Here is a 25,028-nt window from a genome sequence, read left to right on the forward strand (position 1 = left end):
AAGGCAACATTTTAGTTGGTGTGGCAGTGACTGCACATTTATGCAAACAGGATTGTCACTTTTAGTTTTCTAAACAAAACTGAACATTTGAGAATTTGTTTATAAACTGTTTTTGATTCAGTTAAATTTATAAATATGGATTTGTTTTGCACAGATAACTTGGGATACCTTGTGTATGAAATTCCATTCATTTGTTTGTGCCCATGATCATCTGTGTATAGCAGTAGGGTAAACTCTAAGCTTATTGTTCGTCAAGGATTGAAGGTCAGAAACATATAGGTCAGGAGAAATGTTTTAAACATACACAGAGCCTCAGCTAATATACTTAAATAAGAGGGATTAACCATCCTAAATTTTCTGCTCGCATAAAGAATCTTCAGTAGGAGGTAACACAATGGAAATTATGATTGACCCTAATAAATAGAGCATGGCAAATTAAATCAATGCCATCTATAAAATAATTGAGTAAAGGTAAGGGTTTAGGCTGTATGGAAAGATTAAAGTATTAAGTGAGAGAACCTTGTTCAAGGGCAACTTTTCTATCGCATTTTCTTTGCAATAATGCTGAATTTTAAACTTTTGTCAATTAGCAGCCTTCCCAAGTTGATTTATGTAAATGTATCACTTTACTGGTGTGTGTGTGTGTGTGCGTGTAGAGTGCGTCATGACATGACCAGACAAACCTATCGTACTTCAGACAAGAGGTTGTTATTTTACATGGTCTACCCACTTCCTGTTAACAGAAGCAAGTGCATTGACAGCAAACTGACAGGGAATGTATAGTACCCTGTCAAAGCTGGGAAAGCTAGCCATGCCCTTACAAGGGAAAACATAGTCGGCTTACTTTACTGGTTAACAGGATGGGCCTGAACACTGAGCTGTTCATGATATCTTCAAAAAGCACAGTCAGTCACATCCTTTTTCACACTAAGTATTTCATTGAATGGCGTGAAAAATTTAGGGTGTGGTCACACTCTCGTCTGGCAATTCACTCTCAGATATATCCTAAAAAATGACATGTTAGCAGCTTAGGTGTACTTGATACTGTAAGCTATAGTAAGTGCAGTAAGTGGCCAACTTCTCGTGTGGATCTATCAGACAAGCGTGCAGTGTTGATCTGTGTTGAACATTTCTGTACATGTATTTACTTTTATTTAATCTCCTTGGGACTAGTTGTAAATATTTAAATTAAACAAAGGTTTTCTAGATGTTCGAATCACTTTTTAAGGTGTTGAAGTAAATGCCATGTGTGTCTTGTGCCCATATCTGCATGCACTCTGACTTCATTATGCACATGGAAGATTGTGAACAATAAACGTGTATGGGTAGACCATGTATAGAATAAAACTAAAACAGGCATATTGTTATTATTCATGTGACCTTGATTGATCCATGAACCTATTTTAGTCTAGATTGTGCTATGTGCATGTCTGGCCTTCGTTATTAACCTGGTAGAACAGGTTATTGGTATTATTTACTATCTAGGGATTCATGGAGTATGATTTGAAGACGATGACCTGCAACCAGTGGAAAACAGTTTAAAATTTCTTAAACAAAAGTTTGAAAGGTGTGGAAGGGTGAAGGGTAACAGTGAACAGTAATCATTTTCATTATCATTTTCACCGTGCCAGCTGTCAAAGCCAGAAGATAAAAGTTAGGAGGTTTGATTGCCGGTTTGGGTAGTGTTGGTGCTAGGCAGAATTTTAGCAGGTTGTCTGAAGATTGTTCAAAGACATGTAAGAACTGGAGGTATGGTATCTGTTATTAAAACTCGGGCCTGTGGGATGCATGTGTGGAGCATTACCCTGTGGGAAGGAAGGAAATGGGCCTGTGTGATATGTAGGTGGAGTCCGGGTAGAGTTTGAAAACCCTACTATACTTCTGTGACCTCTGATAGAAACCCCAGCTGGAGCTGTACACAAATAAAATTTGTTCTAGCGAAATCTGCACCAACATTTATCTAGTGACCAAGAATTTAATTCTATGTACTATATACTAGCCCTCTGTGTGTAAGGTGTGGATTTCAAAGGATTACTGTACAACACTAATTGATAGAGCACACAGATGTGTACAGCTTCATTTTAACTACATGCGTAGTTGTTCAGCGCTTTGATAATGACAACTGTGGTATGTTGGTGGATCAGACCATGTACTGACATTGCATCATTATTGCGAATGACTTGTGTGTATGAATTATACAGTTAGATCCTTCACAAAGGATTATTTTACTGGTATAAATTACAGCATACTCTAAAACAGTGTCTAAAAACTGTACATCCTTAAACCTACATGTATGCCTTAATTCTTGAATGATCAATCTTCGATAGTTTCCAGTGCTTTATATTCGTGTTTGTGCACAAATACACCAGCCTTGTTTGTTGTATACATGATTGAGTGGAAATACAGGTGTCTAGTCAACTAGTAATAGATGATAACCTGTCTGAAACATTTGAGATTATGCACATTTGTATGCTTGTTCAAGGGCTTAATCACATCTGCAGTGTGCTTGTGTGTATTATGCCTCCGGGCAGTAGCAACTCCCTACAGATACTTGACAAAACTTTTCCACCAAGTTGCATGGAATAATTTGGAGGTTTTCGGTAGCTGTAAGGTTGGTGAGTCAGTGGACAGCAGATTGCCCGGGTCCTCGCTGGGTCGCATTGATAATTATGTGATCTGTGAGTTGTAATTGTATAGTCAGCATCAATCCTGCTGCACTCCTATGTTTGTATATACACACACCTACAGCGGTGATCTCATACACAGCTATATGCTTGTATAGGCTAAGCCTGAAGAGCTAACCTACATTTGTGTACTATTTACATAACACAGATATTCTACTGGAAGAGAGTGCAGAATGTCAACCTTCTGATGACCCTCCATGTATGCAGCACACTGTCAGTTTGTTCTTGTATATATGCTACATATGGATATATAGCTCCGAAAGCTTTCTGTGCGTTGGTTTTAAATGTTTCAGACTGAACTTAATTTTTATTAAAATATGGAGACCAGTTTTACATGAATGTTGAGGTGCGGTAATCCATAAATTTGGGACCTATTTTTTTATGAAGCAATATTTAATTTATTATCTGCTTTCACTAAAGTTTCTAACAATGATTTGCTGTGGACCAAGACCCTATAATGTAAATAAAATTACTTCATGGAGTTACTTGTATAATTCAGATGTTGTACATGTCTCCCTATGAAGTTTCACAAAAAACAACCCTGCACTGGCTTGCAGTGGTATAAATGCTGATGCCCTGGGCTGAAGTAATTCACTGCATCACTGGGCCCAGTCTAATTTTCCATTCTACCTGTGGGGAGGTATCAATGGCATTGTCATCTGTTCAGCAGGTTTCTTGATCAAAGCTAAGTTTAAAGTAGTCATAAATTCAGTGTCTGTCTGTATTTCATGGATTTGTAGGTTTTGATGCATCAGAGAAAAATTGCTTTTAATAACATGTGGTGGCCATTGACTTATAGCTATAACTCTAGCCTCCTGTCCCACATACTGCATAGGGATCCTACAAAAAATGGCCATAGACACGCACATGCACAGACTCTGACATACATAGACTTTTCCTGGATATAATGGAATGGGAATGTTATTTTTACCCTGAAAGAAAAACAAATTGAATTCTGGTGGCTACATAAAAATGAATAGCACACTGAAGTTGTGCTTTGTCACTCAGTATAACTGTGGGATTTGTTTTCATGAAAACCTGCAAATGGGGTGTTTTTTGTACCATTGTACATAGCACAATTTTTGTGTCTTACAGTACATTTTGTGGAATTTCCACTGTCCCGTAAAAGCTTGTGTGTTTTTAGTTTATTATACCAATTTTGACCCCGGGAAGTGTCCAGGGTATTTGACATTGGCACTTTGACCTCTGTGTGACCTCTAAGTGTTTGTTGTGTACAACATGGAAGCCAGGAGGCAAATGGTTTGCTAGAGATGCATGTTGGTGTAATTGAGATAGTTGGTAGACTGAAAAAACTAATTTACATTTCATTTGCGACTGAACTTTTTTATATAAGTAGAGGTAACTGCATACCTGTCATCCATACTGATCTGGAGTTAGTGTTAATTGCAGATTAGACTGTTACAGATACATTTGTTATGAATATGGATCTGTAATTTGAGCAGTAAGTTAGTTCTTAAATTTTTATAAATATGCATCATCATGGAACAGAGAATAAACTGCTGTGTTCGTGCGAAAGACCGACTATCCATATGATAGTCCATAGACTGACCACAGTTAACATTGATATCTCTGTTTTGTTTTCGTGCAGCTTGAGGGTGAAGTGCAGGGTTTGAACAGGCGCACAACATTACTTGAGGAAGATTTGGAACACACTGAAGAAAGATTGCAGAGTGCCACAGAGAAGCTAGAGGAAGCTTCCAAAGCTGCAGATGAGAGTGAAAGGTTTGTACACCATCAGGGTATAAGAGTTGTCTCTGGGCCCTTTTTATAGGAGTTGGTGATAATATAACTCAGTTGGAGGTTGGATTTGATTTAAAATATATCTTTGAGATTCTTGAAACTTATAAAAAATGAAAATTAGGGCTTCAAGTGTTTGACAAAATTCACCCATTCCTATTACAGTGTGAAAAGATTCCCATGGTTTTTGATAGAAATATATATAGAGCAGGCTAATCATTGGCTAGATACAAGTGGTAATGTATTTTATGCAGTATTCACATGTAAAGATAGAAGGGCTTGAGAACCTTCAGTTTGGCATGTTAATGGTGTGGCCTGGTGCTCTTGTCTGACAGATTTACAATGTCAGGTGTATCAAAACTCTCAAGACAATGGAGCAGCACTTCAGGGTTGCCAAAATTGTCATGAACTTGATAGAAGACATTTGTCAGTTGGCCACACCCACAGTTGACCTTTCTGTTATCTGTGTACTGTGGGCAACAGTCCATCTCATCAGCAGCCAAAAGGCAGTTTCTCCAGTTTCTTTTGAAGTAATAAATTATTTGTCTCTATATGTAGCTTTTAAGCCAATAATGGTATTTATCTTGCATTCCAATTATTAGTAGTCATTTCTAAAAAGAGGTCATCGGTCTCCATTTTTTGAAGCCATCTATAATTGGAAGTGGCTGTCTTTGCATGTTGGTGATTGTTGGTTGGTTCAAATCAAGTCAGTAATCAAATGCATCTATGCATTTTAGTAATAATAGAACATTAAACAGTTGTAAAACAAAGTAGTGAACTGGATGGCCTCTTTATGCATGCTTTGCCTTGTAGACTGGAGTGGACATACATTTGTGTATTTCATTATCCTACATATTTTACATTGTAAATTACCTGAAGCACTTTATCAGTTGTAATGTGATATACTTTAAATTATAAAATAATTACGGGTGGGTGGTCCTATCTTTAAAGGTTATGTTTTTGTGTATATTCGCAATTTAAAGAAGAAAAACAAGATCCTCAGTCTTTGATATCAACAGCTTTCGAAAGACAATAAAATGTTAAACTGCTTGTATACATGTATTACGTTGGTTTTTCTGAACTTTTCTATATCAAACATATGAACTATGTCTTCCAAACCCTAAACTACTAAGGTTGAAGTTATATTGCATGGTTATAGTGTTGTAATTGTAGATAATTCAATAATTTTCTGGGCTCTTCTCTCTAGGTCATTTGGCTTGTTTGACCTCGTTATCTCTGCATTCCTCTCGTTGACTGAAACCAAGTCTCCTTTCTTTTAAAACAAAAACAAAAAAAAACAAAACCAAAAGTTACCCCATGAATAGTGGAGGTGGATACTTAGAGTTGTATACTACAAGTTCCTGACCACATCTGTCCTTATATTCAGTGGAAATGTACCTGTATAGCCTCATTTATTAACCAGCGGTATCCTGCATGATGCGATTAACTTGACACTTGACCTGCTATCCATCTTTGACCATATTAATGTACATTTAAATCTGTTATATTGTACCTGAAGACCTATTCAGTCACTCAGGGCTGTTTAACATAAGATGCAAGCTATGTAGATGCTTCCCACATTTCGCACATCAGTATGTTTTGATTTCCTAGGTTAATGCGACATTTGCCAGAAATGTTTAACTGCAAGGATTGTTCGCTGCATTATGATAATATTGTATCTCTGGTCTGACCTATTTTGCTGACTGTGGCGTAAGCGAGCATACAGACATACTGGACACACTGTTGAGAAGGCATGCATTATATGGTCACTGAAACCAAGTCCAGCTCTACGTTACAGGTGACTTGTGGGATCAGCAGAGTAAATGGTGGTGGGACCCAGAGAAACTGGGTGTACATTTAGATGCTCTTTAGACCTGGCTCTGTAGAAGAAACTTTATGAGGGCTGGTTCAGCCTATGCTCTGTCACATGGACCATCCTAACACTAAGGTGTCTCAGCTTCTTGCATACTTTTGTATCAAGCAACTGTCCAGTAATCACTCTGTCAGAAGGGCTGGTTCTCTTAACCCCCACATCTGTGTACTGACAACACATCTACCCATAGTTCACCTGGTGTACAGCCATTGTACAGTACAGGCTCAGCACTGGCCACAAGCTATAATGATTTGTCATTGTTGACACTCACTAGATCACGCAGGGTGCTGCAGGATCGTAATTGCATGGACGAGGATCGTTTGGAAACGCTAGAAGACCAGGTCAAACAATCCAATGAAACCGCAGAGGAGTTGCAGAAAAAGTATGAAGAGGTATGTTCTGGTCTGTGTAGACAGAGCTATAATGCCCTCCACATTACTAAAACTTGTCCAACTTTCCTTTCTCTCCGTGGAACAAATTGATCTCTCAGAGCAAGGAGGGCGCTAGTTAACCGAACAAACATGGACGATGACAGAATGTCAAAGCTCGAGGAATCACTCAAGTCTGTCACAGAAGTCGCCTCTGAAGCAGAGAGAAAATACGAGGAGGTAAACCAGGGCCTGTCTCCCCATGTTGTGATTTTTTTATTTTTTTGACAAACCTCGAATTCTGAGCACCAGCAACCATTTGATCTCCACTAACAATTGCAGGTTTCTCTGGTCATAGATCTCATATCCAGATAATCTAGGCTGACTTCAACCAGAAATTTAGAAATCTGCAGTTGTGGCACAGTGAGTGAATGAAAATTGGTTCAGATTGCTCTGGACGATTGGAGTTTGTCTTGTCAACATTGTACATTTCATTTTCAGCATTGATATCTAAGAAATTTGTTTTGTTTGTAGTGCCTTGGGAATACTGTGCAAATTTGCAGTTACTCCTGCAGCCAGGGGCGGAAGAATTTTGGATTTTATTTTCAGATTATTGAGTTTTGCCGGGCAGCATGAGTTATAATCCAGGTGCTCAATGGACCCTGGAGTCCTGGAGCCCGGGCCTTGTGTGTGCTATGACCATGGCTAATCTCTGGCTGATTTCTATCCCCTCAGAGGACGCAAGGTGCTTGAGAACAGGAGCGTGGCTGATGATGAAAGGATAGACCAGCTTGAGGCTCAGCTTAAAGAAGCCAAATACATCGCTGAAGATGCTGAGCGTAAATACGATGAGGTGACGCTGAACAGACTCATTATCAGCATGAGTTTTGAGTGGTCACCCGTCCAAGTGTCTAATCCATTCATGCAGTCGCTACTAACATGCACATCATGTTTACATGTCTCTGTTTTCCACTTTATTTGTAGTATTACATTTGAATTTTCAAAAAAGTTAAATGCTGAATATGTAAAGTAAGCCATAATGTGAAATTACTTAAGTTTAAAATAATTTAAGTGAACTTAAGCGTATTTTTGATAACTGCATGGTGTGCTTTGCTGTGACTAAAACAGTTTTACTACAGATGGCACATTTAATTTTTTGTCTAGAATAGTAAAGATTTTAAAGTACATGTAAGTTGACAGACCTTCCTTTTTTGGTAATGGTGCAGAAAATTTTGGGACCTCTAGAAGTTTATGTGAAATGTAGAAATGGTTGCATTGAACAGAATGCATGGAAAGACATCCAACAACATTCAGAGATTCTGCAACATAAGTCGCAGATATTTGACTGGTGGGCAGTGCAGATACAATTGCTGACATTTTCCCTGTGTCTACTACCAGTACAGTACTTCAAATTTCTGTTCAGTTTTCTGTAATTAAAGGCAGCAATGGTGTTTGGGATGCAAAATCAGTTGACTGTTTTAAAGTAATGCCAAGCAGGATAATTGATGCAAACAAGGATTAGCCATTTCATATTTCAGTATATATTTAGTATCAGTAGTTATTTGGTTGGAAATATTACCTCCAATGAAATGTGTTAAGAAGCATGGTTTGTTTTTGTTTCAGAAGCATGGATTGTTTTGTGATTTTTCAAAGTCCTGGCAAAGTGGAACATTTTTAATAAAGCAAAAACATGTTCAGTATGAAAATTGGCCTATTACATGTATGTCTGGATAATGTCTCCACTTTGGCAAGACTGAACATGGGTTACTTGTGTCACAGTTGTACATTTGCTGCAGTTCACGAGTATGCTTTTTGTGAGTTATAATGTTGTGCATTCATGAAAACTTATGGTACATTTGGAATACCTCAAGAACACCTTAAGAACACCTTATTAAATAGTATGCAAGTGCTTAAAAATGAGTCAAGAAGCCTATCAAGCTGAAGTTATACAAATTTATACATGGTAGTACCCTTATTTGATAACGCATTCCTTGAGGCTAAAACTTCCTTGAACTTCCCTGATGGCATATGTTGTAAAATGCATCAGGTACTTTTTTTCTGTAGTGAAACAGAATTCTTGACAGCAAATGTGACTGTGCCATGTAGTACATTTTTTTTTATTGTAAGTGTATTTTGTTTTTATCACACCTCCACTAAAACATATTTGGTGTGATTCAGTGTGTAGATATTGTTAATACTAATGATACATTATGGCTCGCATTACATGTGACCCTGCCTCTGCTCAGTATGTGTACCTTTTGGGATATGCAAGAGTACACAGTTTTTACTTATACAGTGAAATTTAAAATCAAATCCCATTTTTTTTTTTTTTTTGTCATCCTGTTGAAATGGATATCAGATTTGACTGTATGTGTGTAATTTACGTGTGTTTCAAATCAGTCATGTGGAGCATCTTCCTTGGAAGGTACCTGACTGCTGCAGACCAGGAGAGTGTTACAATTTATCAATTTGTGCCATGCGGTATCTTCCTTACATTACTGCAATATCTTCGATTTGGTCATTATTCTTTGATTCATCTCTTACAAGGTTGAGTCGGATTAATTACCATTCAGGAAACTCTGTTCAAAACTGAAATTCGTAAAATTTGCATAGGATGCATGCTGTTTCCCTCCCCCCCCCCCCCAAATCTGCCTGCTCAGGTTTACAGTGCCCTTAGCATTTACATTTTTCGCATATGCTGTGTGTGTTGTAATTGTTCGGTTTCGCCCATTTTCCAGACCCTTACGTTTTCATTTTCGATCTGTTTATAACAGCATGCAAGTGGATAGTTATTCATTTGTTGTAAATTGTTGAAATTAACCAAAAAATGTCCCCAAAGCATGTTACATTGGAAGATGTGCTGTTCATTGAATTCCACCAGTGTTCATACTAATCTTTTCTCTTTGATGCAATTATAGGGGTTGCAAGTCTTGGTGAAAAAACAAATATTAAATGGGAGAAAATAGAACAGGAAAGATTGTTTTATAAATGTACCAAATTTCAGCAAGGCTTGCAGCTTCTCTATGACAGATGAACATTTGTGGAATAACCTATTTCCATATTCTCCCAACACAGGCAGCCCGTAAGCTCGCGATTACAGAGGTGGACCTTGAGCGTGCTGAGGCCCGTATGGAGGCCGCAGAGGCGTGAGTACTCCGCCCAATCCGTGTGGGCTTACACGGAGTATAGTTGGTGTATGGCACGGCGTGCTCTTCTTGTACATATATTCTTAATACTGGCTTGTCCTTCATGTAAGCCTGTCCAAGTGCCAAAATTGTGAAGAGAAATGCATGTAGTTGTATTTCGAATTTTACGCTTGGTCTTACATGAAGGATAAACTTTTTGAAGAAAGACACACACAGACTGACAGCTGTGATATGAATGCACAGTTTTGTCTTAGACTCTGCAGGTTTGAAGGAGTTAATTTATACACTTGCATGTTTGAAAAAAAAAAAAAAAAGGTTGATGCAGCAGAAGTTTTTGAGTGTCTTTCTGTAATGTTTGTTAATAATGCAAGACAAGCATGTGATTAACCTGATATTTGTGTATTTTTTCCTCCCTTCCCTATCAATCCCTGTGACCAGGCGGCAAGGAGAGTATGTATGCTTGAAGCAGAGTTAGAAAAGGCAGAAGAAAAATCCCAGGAATATGAATCGTAGGTGGCCTTAAATTCATACAGCCCAACCAAAAAATTTTTTTGTTCTTTTCTTGAATGACACTCAATTGTCATTCCCAACCTAAATGAAATGGGGAAGCATGATTATCAGTTTGTGTTAATAATAAATCGCTGACCAAAGTGTCTGTAGATGCATGTTTTGCAGTAGACTTTTTGCTACAATTTTACACAATCATCAAAACATGCTGTATTTAATGTTACATAAGTATTGGAAAATAAGCTTGGTTAATACTTACTTGTTCATTTGTGTATTAAAAGTCAATTGAGAGCTCTATACAATTTATACAAATAGTTTCTTTGTATTTATACATTTTAATAGTTTTATGTAATTGACATATATCACATAACATCACAACAAGATGTTTGATCTAACCGCATGTTAATTTGTCTTGGGACATGGGCTGGGTGGGACCTGCAATATTAAAATTCAACGATGCTGTGCCATGAGGTATTGGCAACAGCAGTTGGTTTTATAGTGGGTAACTGTCAGATTACAGCATTGTTTGCAACAAGAGTCCTCAGCATTGCATGGTGTGTTAATTTGACGTGTGTGTTTTTTTTGCATGATCCATTTTGCAGTATGTCCAAAACATTGGGAGAGGAAGTGCAAAATATGACTAGCACCATTAGAACATTAGAGATTAGAGACGAGAAGGTAAGCTGTTGTTATTTGTTTGAACTAAATAGTGCTAATACCTTAGTGGCATCTACCCAGATCCACCTGCCACCACTAGCTGAGAGTGGCTGTCGTTATAGGTTGAAATTTTCTGAGGTGGCTAATTTTGAGTATGAAGCTAAATGTGGGACTACAAAGTATTTAGTCCCATCCAGCTAATGACAGCTTGGGGGTGGTTGTGGATCTAGGAACATGCATACACATTTTTTTTTTTTTCTTTTGTCTGTTGGAAACTGCAAGCTCCTCCGGCTCGTCTATGTGGTTGAATTTGGATGTGTTGGAAAACCACTGCCCTCAAAAGACCACAGCGTACACAGCATTCGTCGTGTCGCTGTGCACGGGGTCTTGTGCTCTTTTTTTTTTTTTTTTGGCCTGTGTTCCGTTTTCATACTTAGTCTGTTGATATACGTATTATGTTGTTGGATGGACTTATGTACAACCAAGGCATGTGTGGAAAACTGGCTAGCTTGTGCCCAGTGGTTCAGTTGGCCTGGACGGCTCCTAACATGCAATCTCGCACACCCACCGACCTCCCAGAAAAAGATGGCCTCCTTAATATTCTCGCTCTTTCTGTGCCATTACAGCAAAATATATGAAATGGAGGAGGAGCTTATGGTTTGTGGTAACAATTTCAAAACCATCCAGATTCAGCTTGATCAGGTAAGCCATGGCTTGGGGGAGGTCTTGCAGTTCGAACTGTAATGGTATCCATGTTTTTCATGTTTTCAGAAAGATCCTTGAGTTGGAGGAGGAATTGAAGGTCGTGGGCAACAATATGAAATCTTTGGAAATCAGTGAGCAAGAGGTATAAACACCATATCTGCATGGTGTTGATCGCTTGCCTCAGATTGCATGACCACGTGAAACTTCATTTTTTTTTTTTTTTTTTTTTTTTTTATACCCTTGTCCATAATTTTTGATATTTTTTATATTGGCGAAGAGAAGTTACTACATGAAATTTGTATCTGGAGTGCTTGGTCTAACATTCAAACATTCCTTCTTCTATCAAGGGTTAGTTCAACTTGCCCCTGATTCGTGTCAGTTCCTAGCCTTTTCAACACCTCCACCTCCTTCAGAGTCTGCAGTGAGCCTTCAGCATCTCCGCCACAGCAGAGATCTACCTTGGCTTTCAGGATTAACAGTGTTGTACAGAGCGTTGGCTTCTTGCGGTCAACAACTCTGTACACACATGTTCTGTCTTGAAAGGAAACAAAATTGTATATGCCTGTTGATTAAAATGTTACAAAGAACAGGGATATTCCTGTGGAAAGGCCAGCAGATGACAAAAGTGATCCAGGAGTGAACAGAAACGAGTTTCGGACAGTGGAAAGATTGTGTTTGAAAGTGTTAAAACCACTGAAAAGTGTTTAAAAAAAAAAAAAATAATCAAGGAAATGAAAGTGTGCATCTGTTAAGAGGTGGTTCACTTGTGTTTTCTGCTGGTCTGAATTGATGTAAACTGTTTCTGTTTGTTACTAGAAAGCGAACCCTGCACATTCCACCCGCCTGGTGGAGTTCATGGTACTACAAGGCAAAGATTTAGCAACAAGCAACAAAATTTGCAGCTGTAACCTGCTTAAGAAAGAAAGTCCTTGGGTTTTGTGTCCTGTCCATGTGGATTAAGGATAGTTACCTCTGTCAGAGGTTGGACAGAGACTCTGTTGGCTTCATTATAACCTAATGAATGTTGACATGTAATCATGGACAGAGCCAACAAGGATTGAAAATTCATGGACACAAAATTTGTAGAGTCTGAAGGTCATCTGGAAGTGGTTGCAACCTGAACACTGGTATAATAGCAAGTGGATTTCCTGAAGCACTGCAGTGTTTTAAGCCACCCTTTTTGGGCTGACGTTTTTATTGTTAGCATACATTTAGGTGTTAGTCGTGGCGATGTTAATGAGCTGCAAGTCTTCTTGGAGAATAGACTTTGTTCTGCCTCATGGCAGGCTCTGTGTATGGTGACAAGGTACAGCGTATGTAACCAGCAATTCCCTTCCCCAGGTGTAGACTAGAATGTATTGTGAAATATGTGAAGATTTCAGCAGTAGCTTTCACCTTGTTTATTTTCTGACCTTCACTTTTGTATAACCTGCCACATCTGAAACTTAATAATATCAAAGCTTGATATTTTATCGTAATCATCTTGTTTTCTTTTATTTTATTGGGTTTTTTTTTTCCCGTGTACATTTATTTGTATTTTTTTTTTTTTGGTTATTGTGTTCCTGAGATTTACTTAACATCAATTTTGTCACACTCACTAACACCTCTGCAGGCTTTTTTGCTATTTCCGTAAGACATCGTCGGAAATAACGATGCGATTACTAATATGTTTGTGTGCATGAGGTGGACAAGTAGAGAGTTGTGGGTCTGTGCCCTCAGCCCACTTAACGCTCATCTGTGTATAGACTGTCCACTGAACCTGTGGAAATATAGTCGTTCTGATTTGAAATGTTGGTGCATGCCTGCATAACAGAGAATAACATATGCAAAGAAAATACTTGAATACTAGTTTCTTTTTTTATTAATTTTGTTCTCTCACTTTCAAAATCATAGGGTGAGATAGAGTGAATGAGCGAGAAAGAAAGTTTTTAAACCATACCGATTATTCATCATTATTGTGCGGTATACTGCCTTAGAATTGCTGAAGAAAAAGTCGCATATCTTTTACGACTGAAGTTATGCTTTCTTTAGTAGCATTGAACAAATATCTAGAAGCATCCATCATAACCAGCCTGTTACTCTAAGCACTCAGTATTGAATCCATTGTGAGCACTGGTATTTGTTTGCCATAAGTAGGAAAAATAGTGGAAAGAATAGCACCAGAATATTTGCATTTTTCGCCCACAAAAACAACTTTCAAGCGATGAATGTTCCATTGTACTTGAGTACCCACAACTGGCTTGAAGTACTGACTTACTAATAGCTCTGTGACCAGGTGTCGTATAACAGTGCCAGAAATCAACATTTCACATGACCTCGTAACATTCATCTATTATGAAGAATACTGTATCTCTTGCCTGAAATCTTCACATATTTCTTATTAGCGGTTGTTGTAGAAGTTTTTAAGTGTACAGCAAGGAACCAATTTGACACAAGAGACCAAAAATGAAAACATAAAAATGGCTTCGCTGTCTTGCAGTGGTGCACATTTTGAAGCCTCATATTTGCGGTATAGTTTTGGAAGGCTGATTGACTTTGTGAAAGTTGTTCAGGTGTACACTTACTTAGATGAATTTACTGTGTTTTTTGTACTATGGTGGATTATAGAAAAAAATCTATAAAAATGGGTTTAAAGTGGTTTGGGTGCTTTAGCTCAACTTTTAAAGCAACAAAACGAAACAGAAGTATCCCCCTGTGAAATATGCCCTAAGCATAAATACACCAGAGATGACTATTCCTCATTTCATGGTCACAAAATAATTAAAAAAGTGTCCGGGTTGCATGCATTGTTCATGAAAGCCAAGATGGATGCTTTTTCGCTTGGAAAGTTATGCTGTTGCCCAGATTGGCCATTTTTGGTGAAGGCTTACAATGAAATAAGGACCAGGAATTGCTTTAACATTTTAAAGATTCATTTCAAATTCCAGCATTCCCATCTTATAAAAGTGGATAGTGAAAATAGTTGTGGTCATTTATGACAAAGGTTTGGTTTGAACAGTACTTCAGGAATAAAATATTCCAGTCCAGTTACAGAAGTGATTTCATGTGGACTGTTCACAGAACTGTCCTGCTGAAATACCTTGATTTGTATGTGGAGCAATCATGGAGGGTTGCTGAAATGTTCTGTTCACCTCTCCAAAATTTTATTAACCTTTGTCCTGAAGGACTTTTTTTTTTTTTTTTTCTCCTTTTACTGTGATGAAACCAGACATTTGAGCTATCATCATAGTCTCAAAACCACATCCACCCTGAAGCAGAACTGGGTTTTGACAGTACCTGAAACAGAACTGTGGATTTTGACTGGACTCTTGGAATTCTGATTGGCACATTGCTGTATGTTTTCTGATTGGTTGTTGTTGACAGGCTTCACAGAGAGAGGACAGCTACGAGGAGACTATTCGGGATCTGACCCAGAGACTTAAGGATGTGAGTTGCACCCCTAAGTGGGAAGCCTTTTGTTGTTTTCTATGTAGCATGCTTTAAAACTGTAATAGCAATTACAACTGTTACACTATAAGCACATTCACTGATCTTTCTGCCTTAGCGTTACTCATTATTTGATAAGATCACAGTTTTCTTACCTTATATTTGGCCTGAAACATTGTCCAAGGTGTATTGAGGTTTATGTGAACTGGTAGGATGACACCCTACTAAAAATATGCAAGTTTTAACATGAAATGCTTCTGTAGCATTTTATGACTTTAAATGGCTTCTACAAAAGCAGTTTGGTGCAATTTTAGAGGGCAAGTACAGTAATCAGAAAGCATTGCAGCATCGGCGAAAGATCAGAGGAAATGTGTGGCTGTTAGGACAAAATTCAATTTTCAGTATTTATCAGTTAAAAATAACTTGAGTATTATTTTAAACTGAGCAGTTGTTGATTTTATTAAGTAATATATGTTCCTAATGTTGTTAAATCTTTTTGTAATGGCCTAAAACATTTATTCATAATAGTGTTCGTAGAATTGTTTGAAATGGTCTTGTTTGACGTGAATGCATGAGTTTCTTTGTCTGAATTCAAAGTTTATATGGAATGGAATTGACTTCCTTTGGCTCCAAAGCTAAAGCTTGAGTTTTTGAACAAACAGCAAAAAAAAAAAAAAATAATAATTAATGAAATATCAATTCTGCCAACCTAAGCCATATAAAGTTTTACTGACGTTTGTAAACAGTTGATTAATAACTTCACTGTTGTGGTATTTGCCATTCACAGATGGATGAAACATTCTGGTTTGTGTTTTAGTGCTGAAGTATTACAATATACATTTATCGTATTTGTCTTGTACTTATTTGTTTATAACGAGACTAGTCAACAAATATGTTCATTGAAATATGTGCAAACCTGTAAGAGCTCACCTTGCATGCAGATTTTTTTAGATACAGTGCCTGAGCAATTTTCTCTTCATTAAGTTACTTAATTTACACTATATAGTTTCATCAACAGTTTGAATGAACATTTTCATTAAAAGTCCAACTTGTAAATTTGTGTTTTGTTTGGATTGATTGTGCTCTGGCAGTTCACTGAGATCTATGCATTAACCTAAACGTGTTACATGAATTTTGTACATTAGTTCTAAACAGACAAGTAAATTGTTTTTTCATGTTAATTGACCCAGTCACTGGGAAAACTGAGTAAAGTAGATATAACTCCTGGTATCACCAGGAGCACAAGTACAAGTAGGCAAAGATCTCGGTGAATTTGTCCTGGTGTTGATAACTCTGTTGTCTTTGAGCATGGGTTTTTTCATACAGGAAATGGTGTGCAGTAGGAGAGAGATCAGTTTGTACTACTGCATGGAGAGCTAGCCATGGACAGGTGTGTCCAGGCTAACATTTTGTGTTGCAGATAAATCCCTGACATGTTGTGCATGGCTATGAATACTGCATGGTGGCCAGTCATCGTCATTGTTTGTCTCTGCTTGTTAGATATCCTCGTTGACCCGTCCAACCATGGACATGTCTTTAACGATTTCTCTTTCTTTACCCCAACTCTCTTTCTCTCAGGCTGAACATCGGGCTACTGAGGCTGAAAGAACTGTATCCAAATTGCAGAAAGAAGTCGACAGATTGGAAGGTAATGGCAGAGTTTGCTCCCCCCATGTTCTCTCCCTTCCCCCCTGCAGCAGTCATTGCCTGGTTTTTACAGCAATGGCCTTCCTCTCTTGCTTGATCACATTTTTGCCTACAGGTCTTCGATGGAAAAACCAGGACAACCAGCGCCTCTGGATATTAACCTTCCCCTCGCGCAAAGGCCGACTGTGTGCACGCATTAAAGCATGGTTTGGAAGTTATATGCAAGTTTTGATTGCTCTTGTTTATAGGCTGAAAGTCGATGCGAGTCCGCAGAAAGGAATGTGGTAAAACTGCAGTCAGAAGTGCAGGAGTTGGAAGGTATGTCCTGAGCTAACACGATTTAGCCTGTAAGGTCCTGTCCACACACAGGGCTAAGTGGAAGATCTCTCCCCCCAGTATGCCTGTCCTGTTGATCCAAGGACACACCCAGAGGTTCTTTTCTTGAACATCATTGGGATCTGGAACCTGAAGGCCTGCTGAATCGACTTTTCAGAAAGCTGTTGAGTTTAATTTCCTCGATAGTGAACAATTTGCCGGCAAAATTCCCCATATAAGAATACTATGAGTCCACTGCCTTGATAAATTATGTACCACTTATTGATGGGAGAAATTCAGGTGACAGAAGGTCATGAATAGTGCAAACATTCTGCACAAGTTGGAGAAACTCTTGACTAACCCTAGAGTCTAACCTTTTACAACACCCTCTAAATATTAATGGACAAAGCTTGTTGAATTGATTCAAGTTGGAGTTCCACCTAAAGATGTACCTTGAAGGAATGTTTTCGACATCAATGAAATCATTGGTGATACGGAAAACCTGTACATGAAAGCCCATCATGTAGGTCGATAGTGCTTTTTGCCTGTAGCTATTTTCTGGAGATCCATTTAAGTGGAAGTTCTGATGTACCTTTAGTCATTGGTCATAGAACGTTTTCATTGAGTCCTTCTAATCTGGATTTCCGACTTGAACCTCATAACACAGTTTTATTCAACTGTCTAATACTGTGTAGGTGTAGCTTTCAAAAGATCCCCTTAGCTTGCTGTTTCTCTGAAGACAAGGTGAGAAACCATTGGTAAGGCAAGTACATAGCACTGTGCTTTGCTTTAGTTTATTCTCATATATTGCAGTTTTGCTTATTTGTCAAGACACCAGCTTATTTTGAGCTTTCCATCATTTTGATACAATTTTATTAAGAATTTCTGACCCATTCCTTGCTGAGCACTTTTTGTTTTTATACCCTTACTGAGATAATTGCTGTATAACTTTGACCACATTGGTTTTCATTTTGCCATTGAACTGCTGGATGTGGTAAGATGACGACACCTGGTTTCATTTAGTTTTATTAGTATGTGTTTGGTTTTTGAATTTTCTAACCTAATTTTTTTTTTATGAAAGTTGTAATTTAGCGATTGCTTTTTAGTTGAGTAATTCCTAGTGTTTTATCACTTTGTGATTTAATCTCACATTGTTATCCTAACTAGGAATGCAGTGTTCAAGTAAATCCATTCTTTGAAAAAGGGTCTTCTTTTCCAAGTTTTTAAGCAAATGCATGAAACTTTATGTAGCTGTTGTATTGCTATGGTAAAGAGTTTGCAAGATGTTCTTGTGCAGTGATCATACTGGTAATAACTACATAGGGAAAAAGAAACTGGAAAACTTACATTGCAAATTTCGGAGAATAAATACCATTAAGCCATCTAATCTTGCATTCTCTGAATCGAGTGTAAATTTTTTGAAGTTGTTGTCAGCCATGGCATGGAGTGTGGTTTTCTTATTAACGGCATGGTTTGTGACTGTGTGTGTTCTTCGCAGATGAATTGCAGGAAACTAAACAACAAAACAAGCAACTTCAGGAGGAGATTGACCTGACCCTAAACGACATTGCCAGCATGTAATCCGGACTCATGGTAATATCACACACCCAAAACCATTGACTTTTTACAACCAGTATTTTTCTCATCATTTTACTATCATCCAACCATTAAACTTTGTATGCCTGGAAACCTTTTCATATTAACATCTATACGAAACTTTTTCTTTGTAAATATGTCCAACTGTTTGACTGCATTTGCGAGGAAACAGTACATGTTTATATCTGTGTTCTTGTTTCACGTGTATTTTTACCAAGTTGTGCAAAGAAGAAAAAATGAGCAGCATTTTTAGTAGTTTTCTTAGCTAATCTATGTCTTGATCAGTATTTCTGTTGATTCCCTCTCAAAAACTCTACTCTATGTTCTGGAGAACATCTAGTGACAATTTTGAAAGAAAAAAAATATGTTCCTGAGCGGCCATTGAGTGATGTGCAAGTTAACTGATGGAAACATGTCGTAGTTCATTATTGTCCATAAGCTGACATTTCTTACCTCAACTTAAATGTGCATCAGATGTTCTGGACGAAGGCCAGAACTTCTCCACTGCCTACCTTTTTTTGTGTTGTCCCATCTGATCACAATGTCTCCACTTTTCAGATGAGCTACTGGCCGAGAAAGAGAAATACAAGGCGATAAGTGAAGAACTAGACCAAACTTTCGCAGAGCTGGCTGGCTACTAAAGTTTACATCTTTCAAACCTAGGGGGAGCTCGTGAAGCAGATAAAAATCAATCGAGGGATTTTTTTTTTTTGAGACCTGCACAATTACTCGTGCCCAAGCATTCTTTTAAAGACGACTCAGTCATGTGTTTTTAACATTTTTCTGTGGAACTGAGTGTAGGTCGAGACCAGTTGTCCTAAAAGCCCCCTTTTGTATGAAGCAGCCAGGTCAGGAACAGGCAGAGAATAATATACTGTTGTTTGTCTCATTTTGATGGAACTGCCTGTTGCTTTCTTCTGTACATGTTTTACCAGTGATTTTGCATGGGTGCTAGGCCAGAGTAGAGTTAGAGAAGAGAACAGAGTACTTGCAGGCCAGCGGGTTTTTTTTGATTTTTTTTGCATATTACCCAGAAGGTAATATCCCTATGTTGGTGCATATTGCAATGCAATTTAATATTTACCCTTTGAAGAGTGTGGCACTGCAGGGAAGCTGGAATGCTAAAACCTCTGTCTCTCTTTCTCTGTCTATACTCTCTGTAGTTCTCATTGTATTATTTCATTTGGCTAGATTTTTAACCTTTTTGATAGCCCGGTCAAAGCCTAGCACCCTGGCAAAATCACCCTCCATGCAAATGGTGCCACGTCATGCACTTGAACACATTAGGCATGACTAGTGACCCTTGCTTTTTGTATAATACTTATATTGATTTACTTAATCTTTGTATTTAAGCTAAACTTTTAAGTGATACGAAGGGAAAATGTTTAGAAAGAAAGATTATGACACACAATAGAACCACCTCCAAAAAAAAAAACATAAAAGAAAAATACTAAAAAAAAAAAACAGGCAAGAAACGTACATGAACTGTTGGTACAGCGCGTTTGTAATGAACAAGCCTCAAGTTCAGACGGTACCTGCCTGTGGAATGAAGTGTGCGATGTCTGATGAAATGAGTATTTTGCATGTGCCATTTGTACTGACATTGTGTCTGATTGCCTGTAACAGAGAAAGATGAAAAAAAAAAGCTACCAGTAAGAACTTCCTGTAACATTAAATGATGTAAAAATATTTTCTAATGACGGTCCGTTGCTTGCTCCTTTCTGTCCTCCTAGACTGGCTTTGAACATTGTGGTTAACTTACAGGAGTAGCGATCCCAAACCGCATGTATACGTAGAAACATTTGTAGTAGGTATATATATATATATATATTTGGGCAGGGCCTAGAGTGTGGGGGGGATACAGGACTGGTGAAGCGGGAAGGTTTCTCTGTTAATACCAGATCGCTTCCTCTGCATGTTTGATAAGGAATCCCCCAGGTGTGTGTTTCACTAACATTTCCCCTCCTTGAGAGATAACACGACCCAGCTTTCCTGTATTTTTTTTTTTGTACCTTTTATCGACATTGTAGAGATTTATTTTATCCTTTTGATGCTTACACATGCTAATGGCCTGGAAATTGCCACTTCTTTGTTTATACCCAAAAATAAAACTGCTATTGTGATTGGAATGCATTTGGAGTTGTTTTCTATGTGTGAATGTTGAATCGTTTGTTAACCCCGGTTTTCTTAATCCTGCACGTTGTTGGTAAAAGAACAAACACAACCAAAAAAAAAAAAAATAGTTGGTCTTTGCAAGGGGATCGACCCGTTCTTTTCACGTGTGAGTATTTTCTGCGTTTTAAAACGTGTTCGTCGACACCAGCCCAAGGGTAACACGTTGAAGTTCTGGTAAAGTTATGTGGTCATCGAAAGCCATGACTAGTCCTCTACAGTGCATGTTAGTTTGGCTGAAAGATTGTATATGCCAGTAGAAACGGGAACCGATTTCATTCCAACGGATGTTGGTGGACGATCATGCATAACTGATTTCCTGATTACTCTCAACATACATTCTGTTGACGTACTTACGGTTGTGTGCGATTTCACAGTTGTGTTCCTATGTTCCCGAAAAAAGGTGTACACAATTTAATACACAATCGCATTGATTGTGTGATCGTAAAACATGATCGCTCGATGATAACCCTTAAAACGTCGGTATAAAATAGTGATAACTCGAAAATGTCACTATACCATTCTTGCGGAAGGTCATGGAACTTGTTTGGTAATTTGTTCTATGTAACTAGGAGCTCCGCTTGTAAGGTCAGCTAACATGTCTGTCTAGGGTTTGCATTGAAACGTCAGCGCCCATGGTTATCTTTCCCTTGCAAAATAAAATCTTAGTTCAGCTATCAATGTTCCGAGAGAAGGATACAGTAAAACTCGCACACAACACGCGTGTAGATGACCACATAGTGTTTGTATTCTGCACATAAGGTTGGTGTGCTTATGGGGATGAGGGAAGGCAGAAAAGGTAACTGCATTGATTGGGCCATTGTTGCTGCACTGTTCTGGCATGGAGTCGCATAGAACAGTCCTATCGGACATAACGTGTCGATTCAAGACGCCGATAACATGTGATATGAAAGAATGTCGCAGCCAACATGGTAAAGAAACTTCGCGCCAAGCAACCCAGTCTGTCACTCTCCATGGGAGTTCAGAATTTAAGTAGAAGTCCTCCATTGAGACTAGGAAGAGGGGTATAGATAGAAAAAAGGCCTACCTGCCCGCCCGCCCGCCCGCCCAATAATGTAACGATTGGAACAATGAGTTGAACCAACAAACAGCTTTCCGAGTGGCGAATGGTGCGGTGGCCTAGGAGTGACGATGTCCAGGATGCTAACAGGTCCACGGTGTCGAAGCCTTGAAATGGAACGGCTGTTGTGGTAGACGATCAGCATACGAATGTCTGTTACGAGAATCGTCACGTGTAACCAATCACATTACCACATTTCGACATGCAAACCTTTCTACCCTGTCGAAAATACCAAGGCGTGCAGTCTGGAGAACTCGCCCAGTCAGGAACACTTGATTGTGCAAAGCCAGCTCGTCCACTAGTTAAATTCAGTAGCTGCGGATATAGGTTTTCAGAGATAAGTACAACCAGTTAAAGGAATCGAAGGCTATAGTGTTCGCAAATCCCATGGGTCGTTCACATGATCTATGCATGATTGCATGGTGACGTTCTTCCAATACAGAGCAGCACGGTCAATGTACCCTTCTCATAAGCATTTTGGTTGTTCACCTGATAAGAAGAAAACATCAGGTAAAAATACCTGTAAACTTACATCTGAAACGCCAATTAAGTTAAATTAAGATCTCAGAAGTTTGTGTTAACGGCTTATTTTATTAGACCTGACTAGTGAAGATCTACGTCTTAAAACTTAACGGAAAGAACCTATGATGCAAGATGTCAATATTTAGTAAAACAAACAGCCCAATAAATATCTGTTCACTCCATATAAAAATATGCGCTTGTTATACAGGTACGATCCTATGGAGAAAGAGGCTTGTGCTGTACTGAGGTGTCGCGCGAATAGGAAAAGATCTTACTTGCCTGTGCAAACCAGAACATTTATGCACCTTTTTTCATAATGACAAGATTAAGTACTCGATTTGTCTGGAAAACCAAGTTTTTCTATCCTCCTTCGATGCTGAAATGTTAACCCTGCATGAGCCTTTACCTCTCTCAAGAACACATTTTCATTTCTTTCAGATCTGCTAACTGGTTGCTTTTTACAGGATCTGGGAAGCTCGCATTACCCAATTGCTGTTCCTGTCCATACATGTCTTTGCACCTATCACAGCTCTATTTCTCTTTGCGTCCTTGTCTTCAGTAGAATATCTTTAACAGAAATGTCTCACTTTTACTTCGACCTCTCTTTAAATCCTTAAAAATATTCCCACTGTTTTACATAGCCTCGATTAATTTTTCTCAGCTACTTCGTCTATTCTCGGCAAGCACTTCCTTGAATATAACAATGAAAGCAAGTCCTACGAATCATTTAATCTGCTACTGTCTGTCGCCTGTCCATACATTGCTAAAGGTTTTCTTGATGCACTTTGCTGCCAATTGATCCCTGCTTTCTAACCTCTCTATTCCAGACGAACTTCTGGCCGAGAAAGAGAAGTACAAAGCCATCAGCGAGGAGGTGGACCAAACGTTCGCCGAACTGGCCGGCTACTAGGCAATCAGTCCCAGCTAAAACTTACACATCTCATACTGAACGTTTCCACAAACCAATCTGTAGGGGGGTAGATTTTGGCACCAGGAAATGAGGATTAACAATGGGCTTGTCGAGCGAAAAATTTCGCATGGGTATATATGTAAATCTATATCACCAATATAGGCAAGGATTGCGCGACCATCGCGCGTTGAAGTCCTTCCGAGAGCGCTGGAATCAGAGACTCGTTAAGCCTTACATGCATCTGTTTCGCAACTTTTTTGTCACCGCGCAAGACAAAATTTCCAAAAAACAAAGCAGACATTATAAAAGTAAAACCATTGGTGCCTGTATTTGTTGAGAGATTGTATAAGTGTGATAGCCTCTATGTGCTGTAGTCGTGCAAGAGGGCGACAAGCGTGACAACTCGACACGAGTTCTCTGATCTAGCGCTCTCCAGAAGAAGTTTTTGGCTGCCACTTTTGTCCACATTGGTATTGTTCTTTTTTCCCTGATATATTTGTCTTGGATGATATCAAAATTCAAAATGGCGGCGTGATGAAAAAACCCCTATAACCTTTTCTGTGGACGGATGGACCAGCGCGCCAATCGACCGTCTCCATCGACTCGTTCAGGCGAGATGCAATCGATTGGCGAGGCAATATCCGGCCGTAGTTTCTTTAGTAGTTGACAGAGTTTAGTAATGTGAAAATACAAAAATATAAACAGGAAAGAAAAAAAAGACAAGAACAACAACAACAGAACTTTATGGATGTACACATTTTCTTCTAAACCTTCCCTCTGCTTCCTCGGACTCCTTCAAGCTTTACTTCATGTTTCAAGCTGAATGTATACGCATAAACAAAACAAATATCCCGTGTACCATGTGCTTTATATCCAACCTAGAAGAAAATGATAATTAAGGAACAGCATCAGGTATTATCGTTGCGGTCCAGCAAACGGAGACGTTCGACAACAACCGGGTGTGGTGTGACGTGGCTGTCACGTGATAGTCTTATGTCTCATATTATCACGAGATACCTTATCCTAACCAGTTGTGTTGAATGTTGACGGGTTGATATTGTCGTTTGTTTGCGGAAAGGTCAATCTTCAATCTATTGTATAGTTTAGGCCTGGATATTGCCTGTATGATTTGAACTGGAATAAACGCAATGTTTCTTTGACTGATAATTATGATTTTGTCGTCCTTGTCTTCATGAATATTCTTTCTAATTGTCACACCTGCATGACGGATTATACCCGGAAACTTCCATGTGGTTCCGGCCACGGACAGAGAATTTACACTGAAAAAATCGATCTGTGAAATTTAACAGAATGTTAAGAATGTCTGAGTGATGCTAGAATGTATTCTGTTATTACATCATATTGTTATGTTAAATATAACACATAAATTCTATTAATTCCACAAAAGCATTCGTATAGACTAAAGGATATTGTGTTAAATATGACACAATACTGTCTTATAAGAATAGAATATATTCTAGCATCACTCAGACAGCATAGGCTTACTTTTTGTTAAATTTAACAGATCATTTGTTTGAGTGTATAATTCCGCCGCTCTCACTGTTTGACCTAGGTGGCAATAATTAAGCAGCTGGGGATGCTCCTGTTTCTCTTTCTATCTTTCTCCCTCTTTCTGAAGACCACTTGCCTTCCACGAATAT

At 38.5% G+C, this 25,028-nt stretch overlaps 1 protein-coding gene across 10 annotated transcripts in view; it reads left to right on the forward strand.

Moving 5' to 3' along the window:
* Positions 1-24,534, forward strand: part of LOC135473929 (tropomyosin) — a 33,950-nt gene extending 9,416 nt beyond the window's left edge. For 2 of the 10 annotated variants that reach the window (XM_064753871.1, XM_064753880.1), the window contains 7 exons: positions 4,294-4,427; positions 7,419-7,536; positions 9,759-9,829; positions 11,765-11,840; positions 15,062-15,124; positions 16,703-16,772; positions 23,285-24,534. In XM_064753871.1, the coding sequence (XP_064609941.1) occupies positions 4,294-4,427; positions 7,419-7,536; positions 9,759-9,829; positions 11,765-11,840; positions 15,062-15,124; positions 16,703-16,772; positions 23,285-23,367 (615 nt within the window). In that variant the 3' untranslated portion in view covers positions 23,368-24,534. Of the gene's footprint in view, positions 1-4,293; positions 4,428-6,589; positions 6,708-6,805; positions 6,924-7,418; positions 7,537-9,758; positions 9,830-10,267; positions 10,339-10,938; positions 11,015-11,619; positions 11,696-11,764; positions 11,841-15,061; positions 15,125-16,702; positions 16,773-17,019; positions 17,090-17,781; positions 17,845-18,584; positions 18,680-19,240; positions 20,816-23,284 lie in introns of those variants that run through there. The other 8 variants (XR_010444605.1, XM_064753879.1, XM_064753878.1 and 5 more) reach the window with 8 other exon arrangements.
* Positions 24,535-25,028: the final 494 nt, after the last annotated feature.

This window comes from Liolophura sinensis, chromosome 8, assembly GCF_032854445.1.
Source record: "Liolophura sinensis isolate JHLJ2023 chromosome 8, CUHK_Ljap_v2, whole genome shotgun sequence".
In the NCBI taxonomy this organism is placed as follows: Eukaryota; Metazoa; Mollusca; class Polyplacophora; order Chitonida; family Chitonidae; genus Liolophura; species Liolophura sinensis.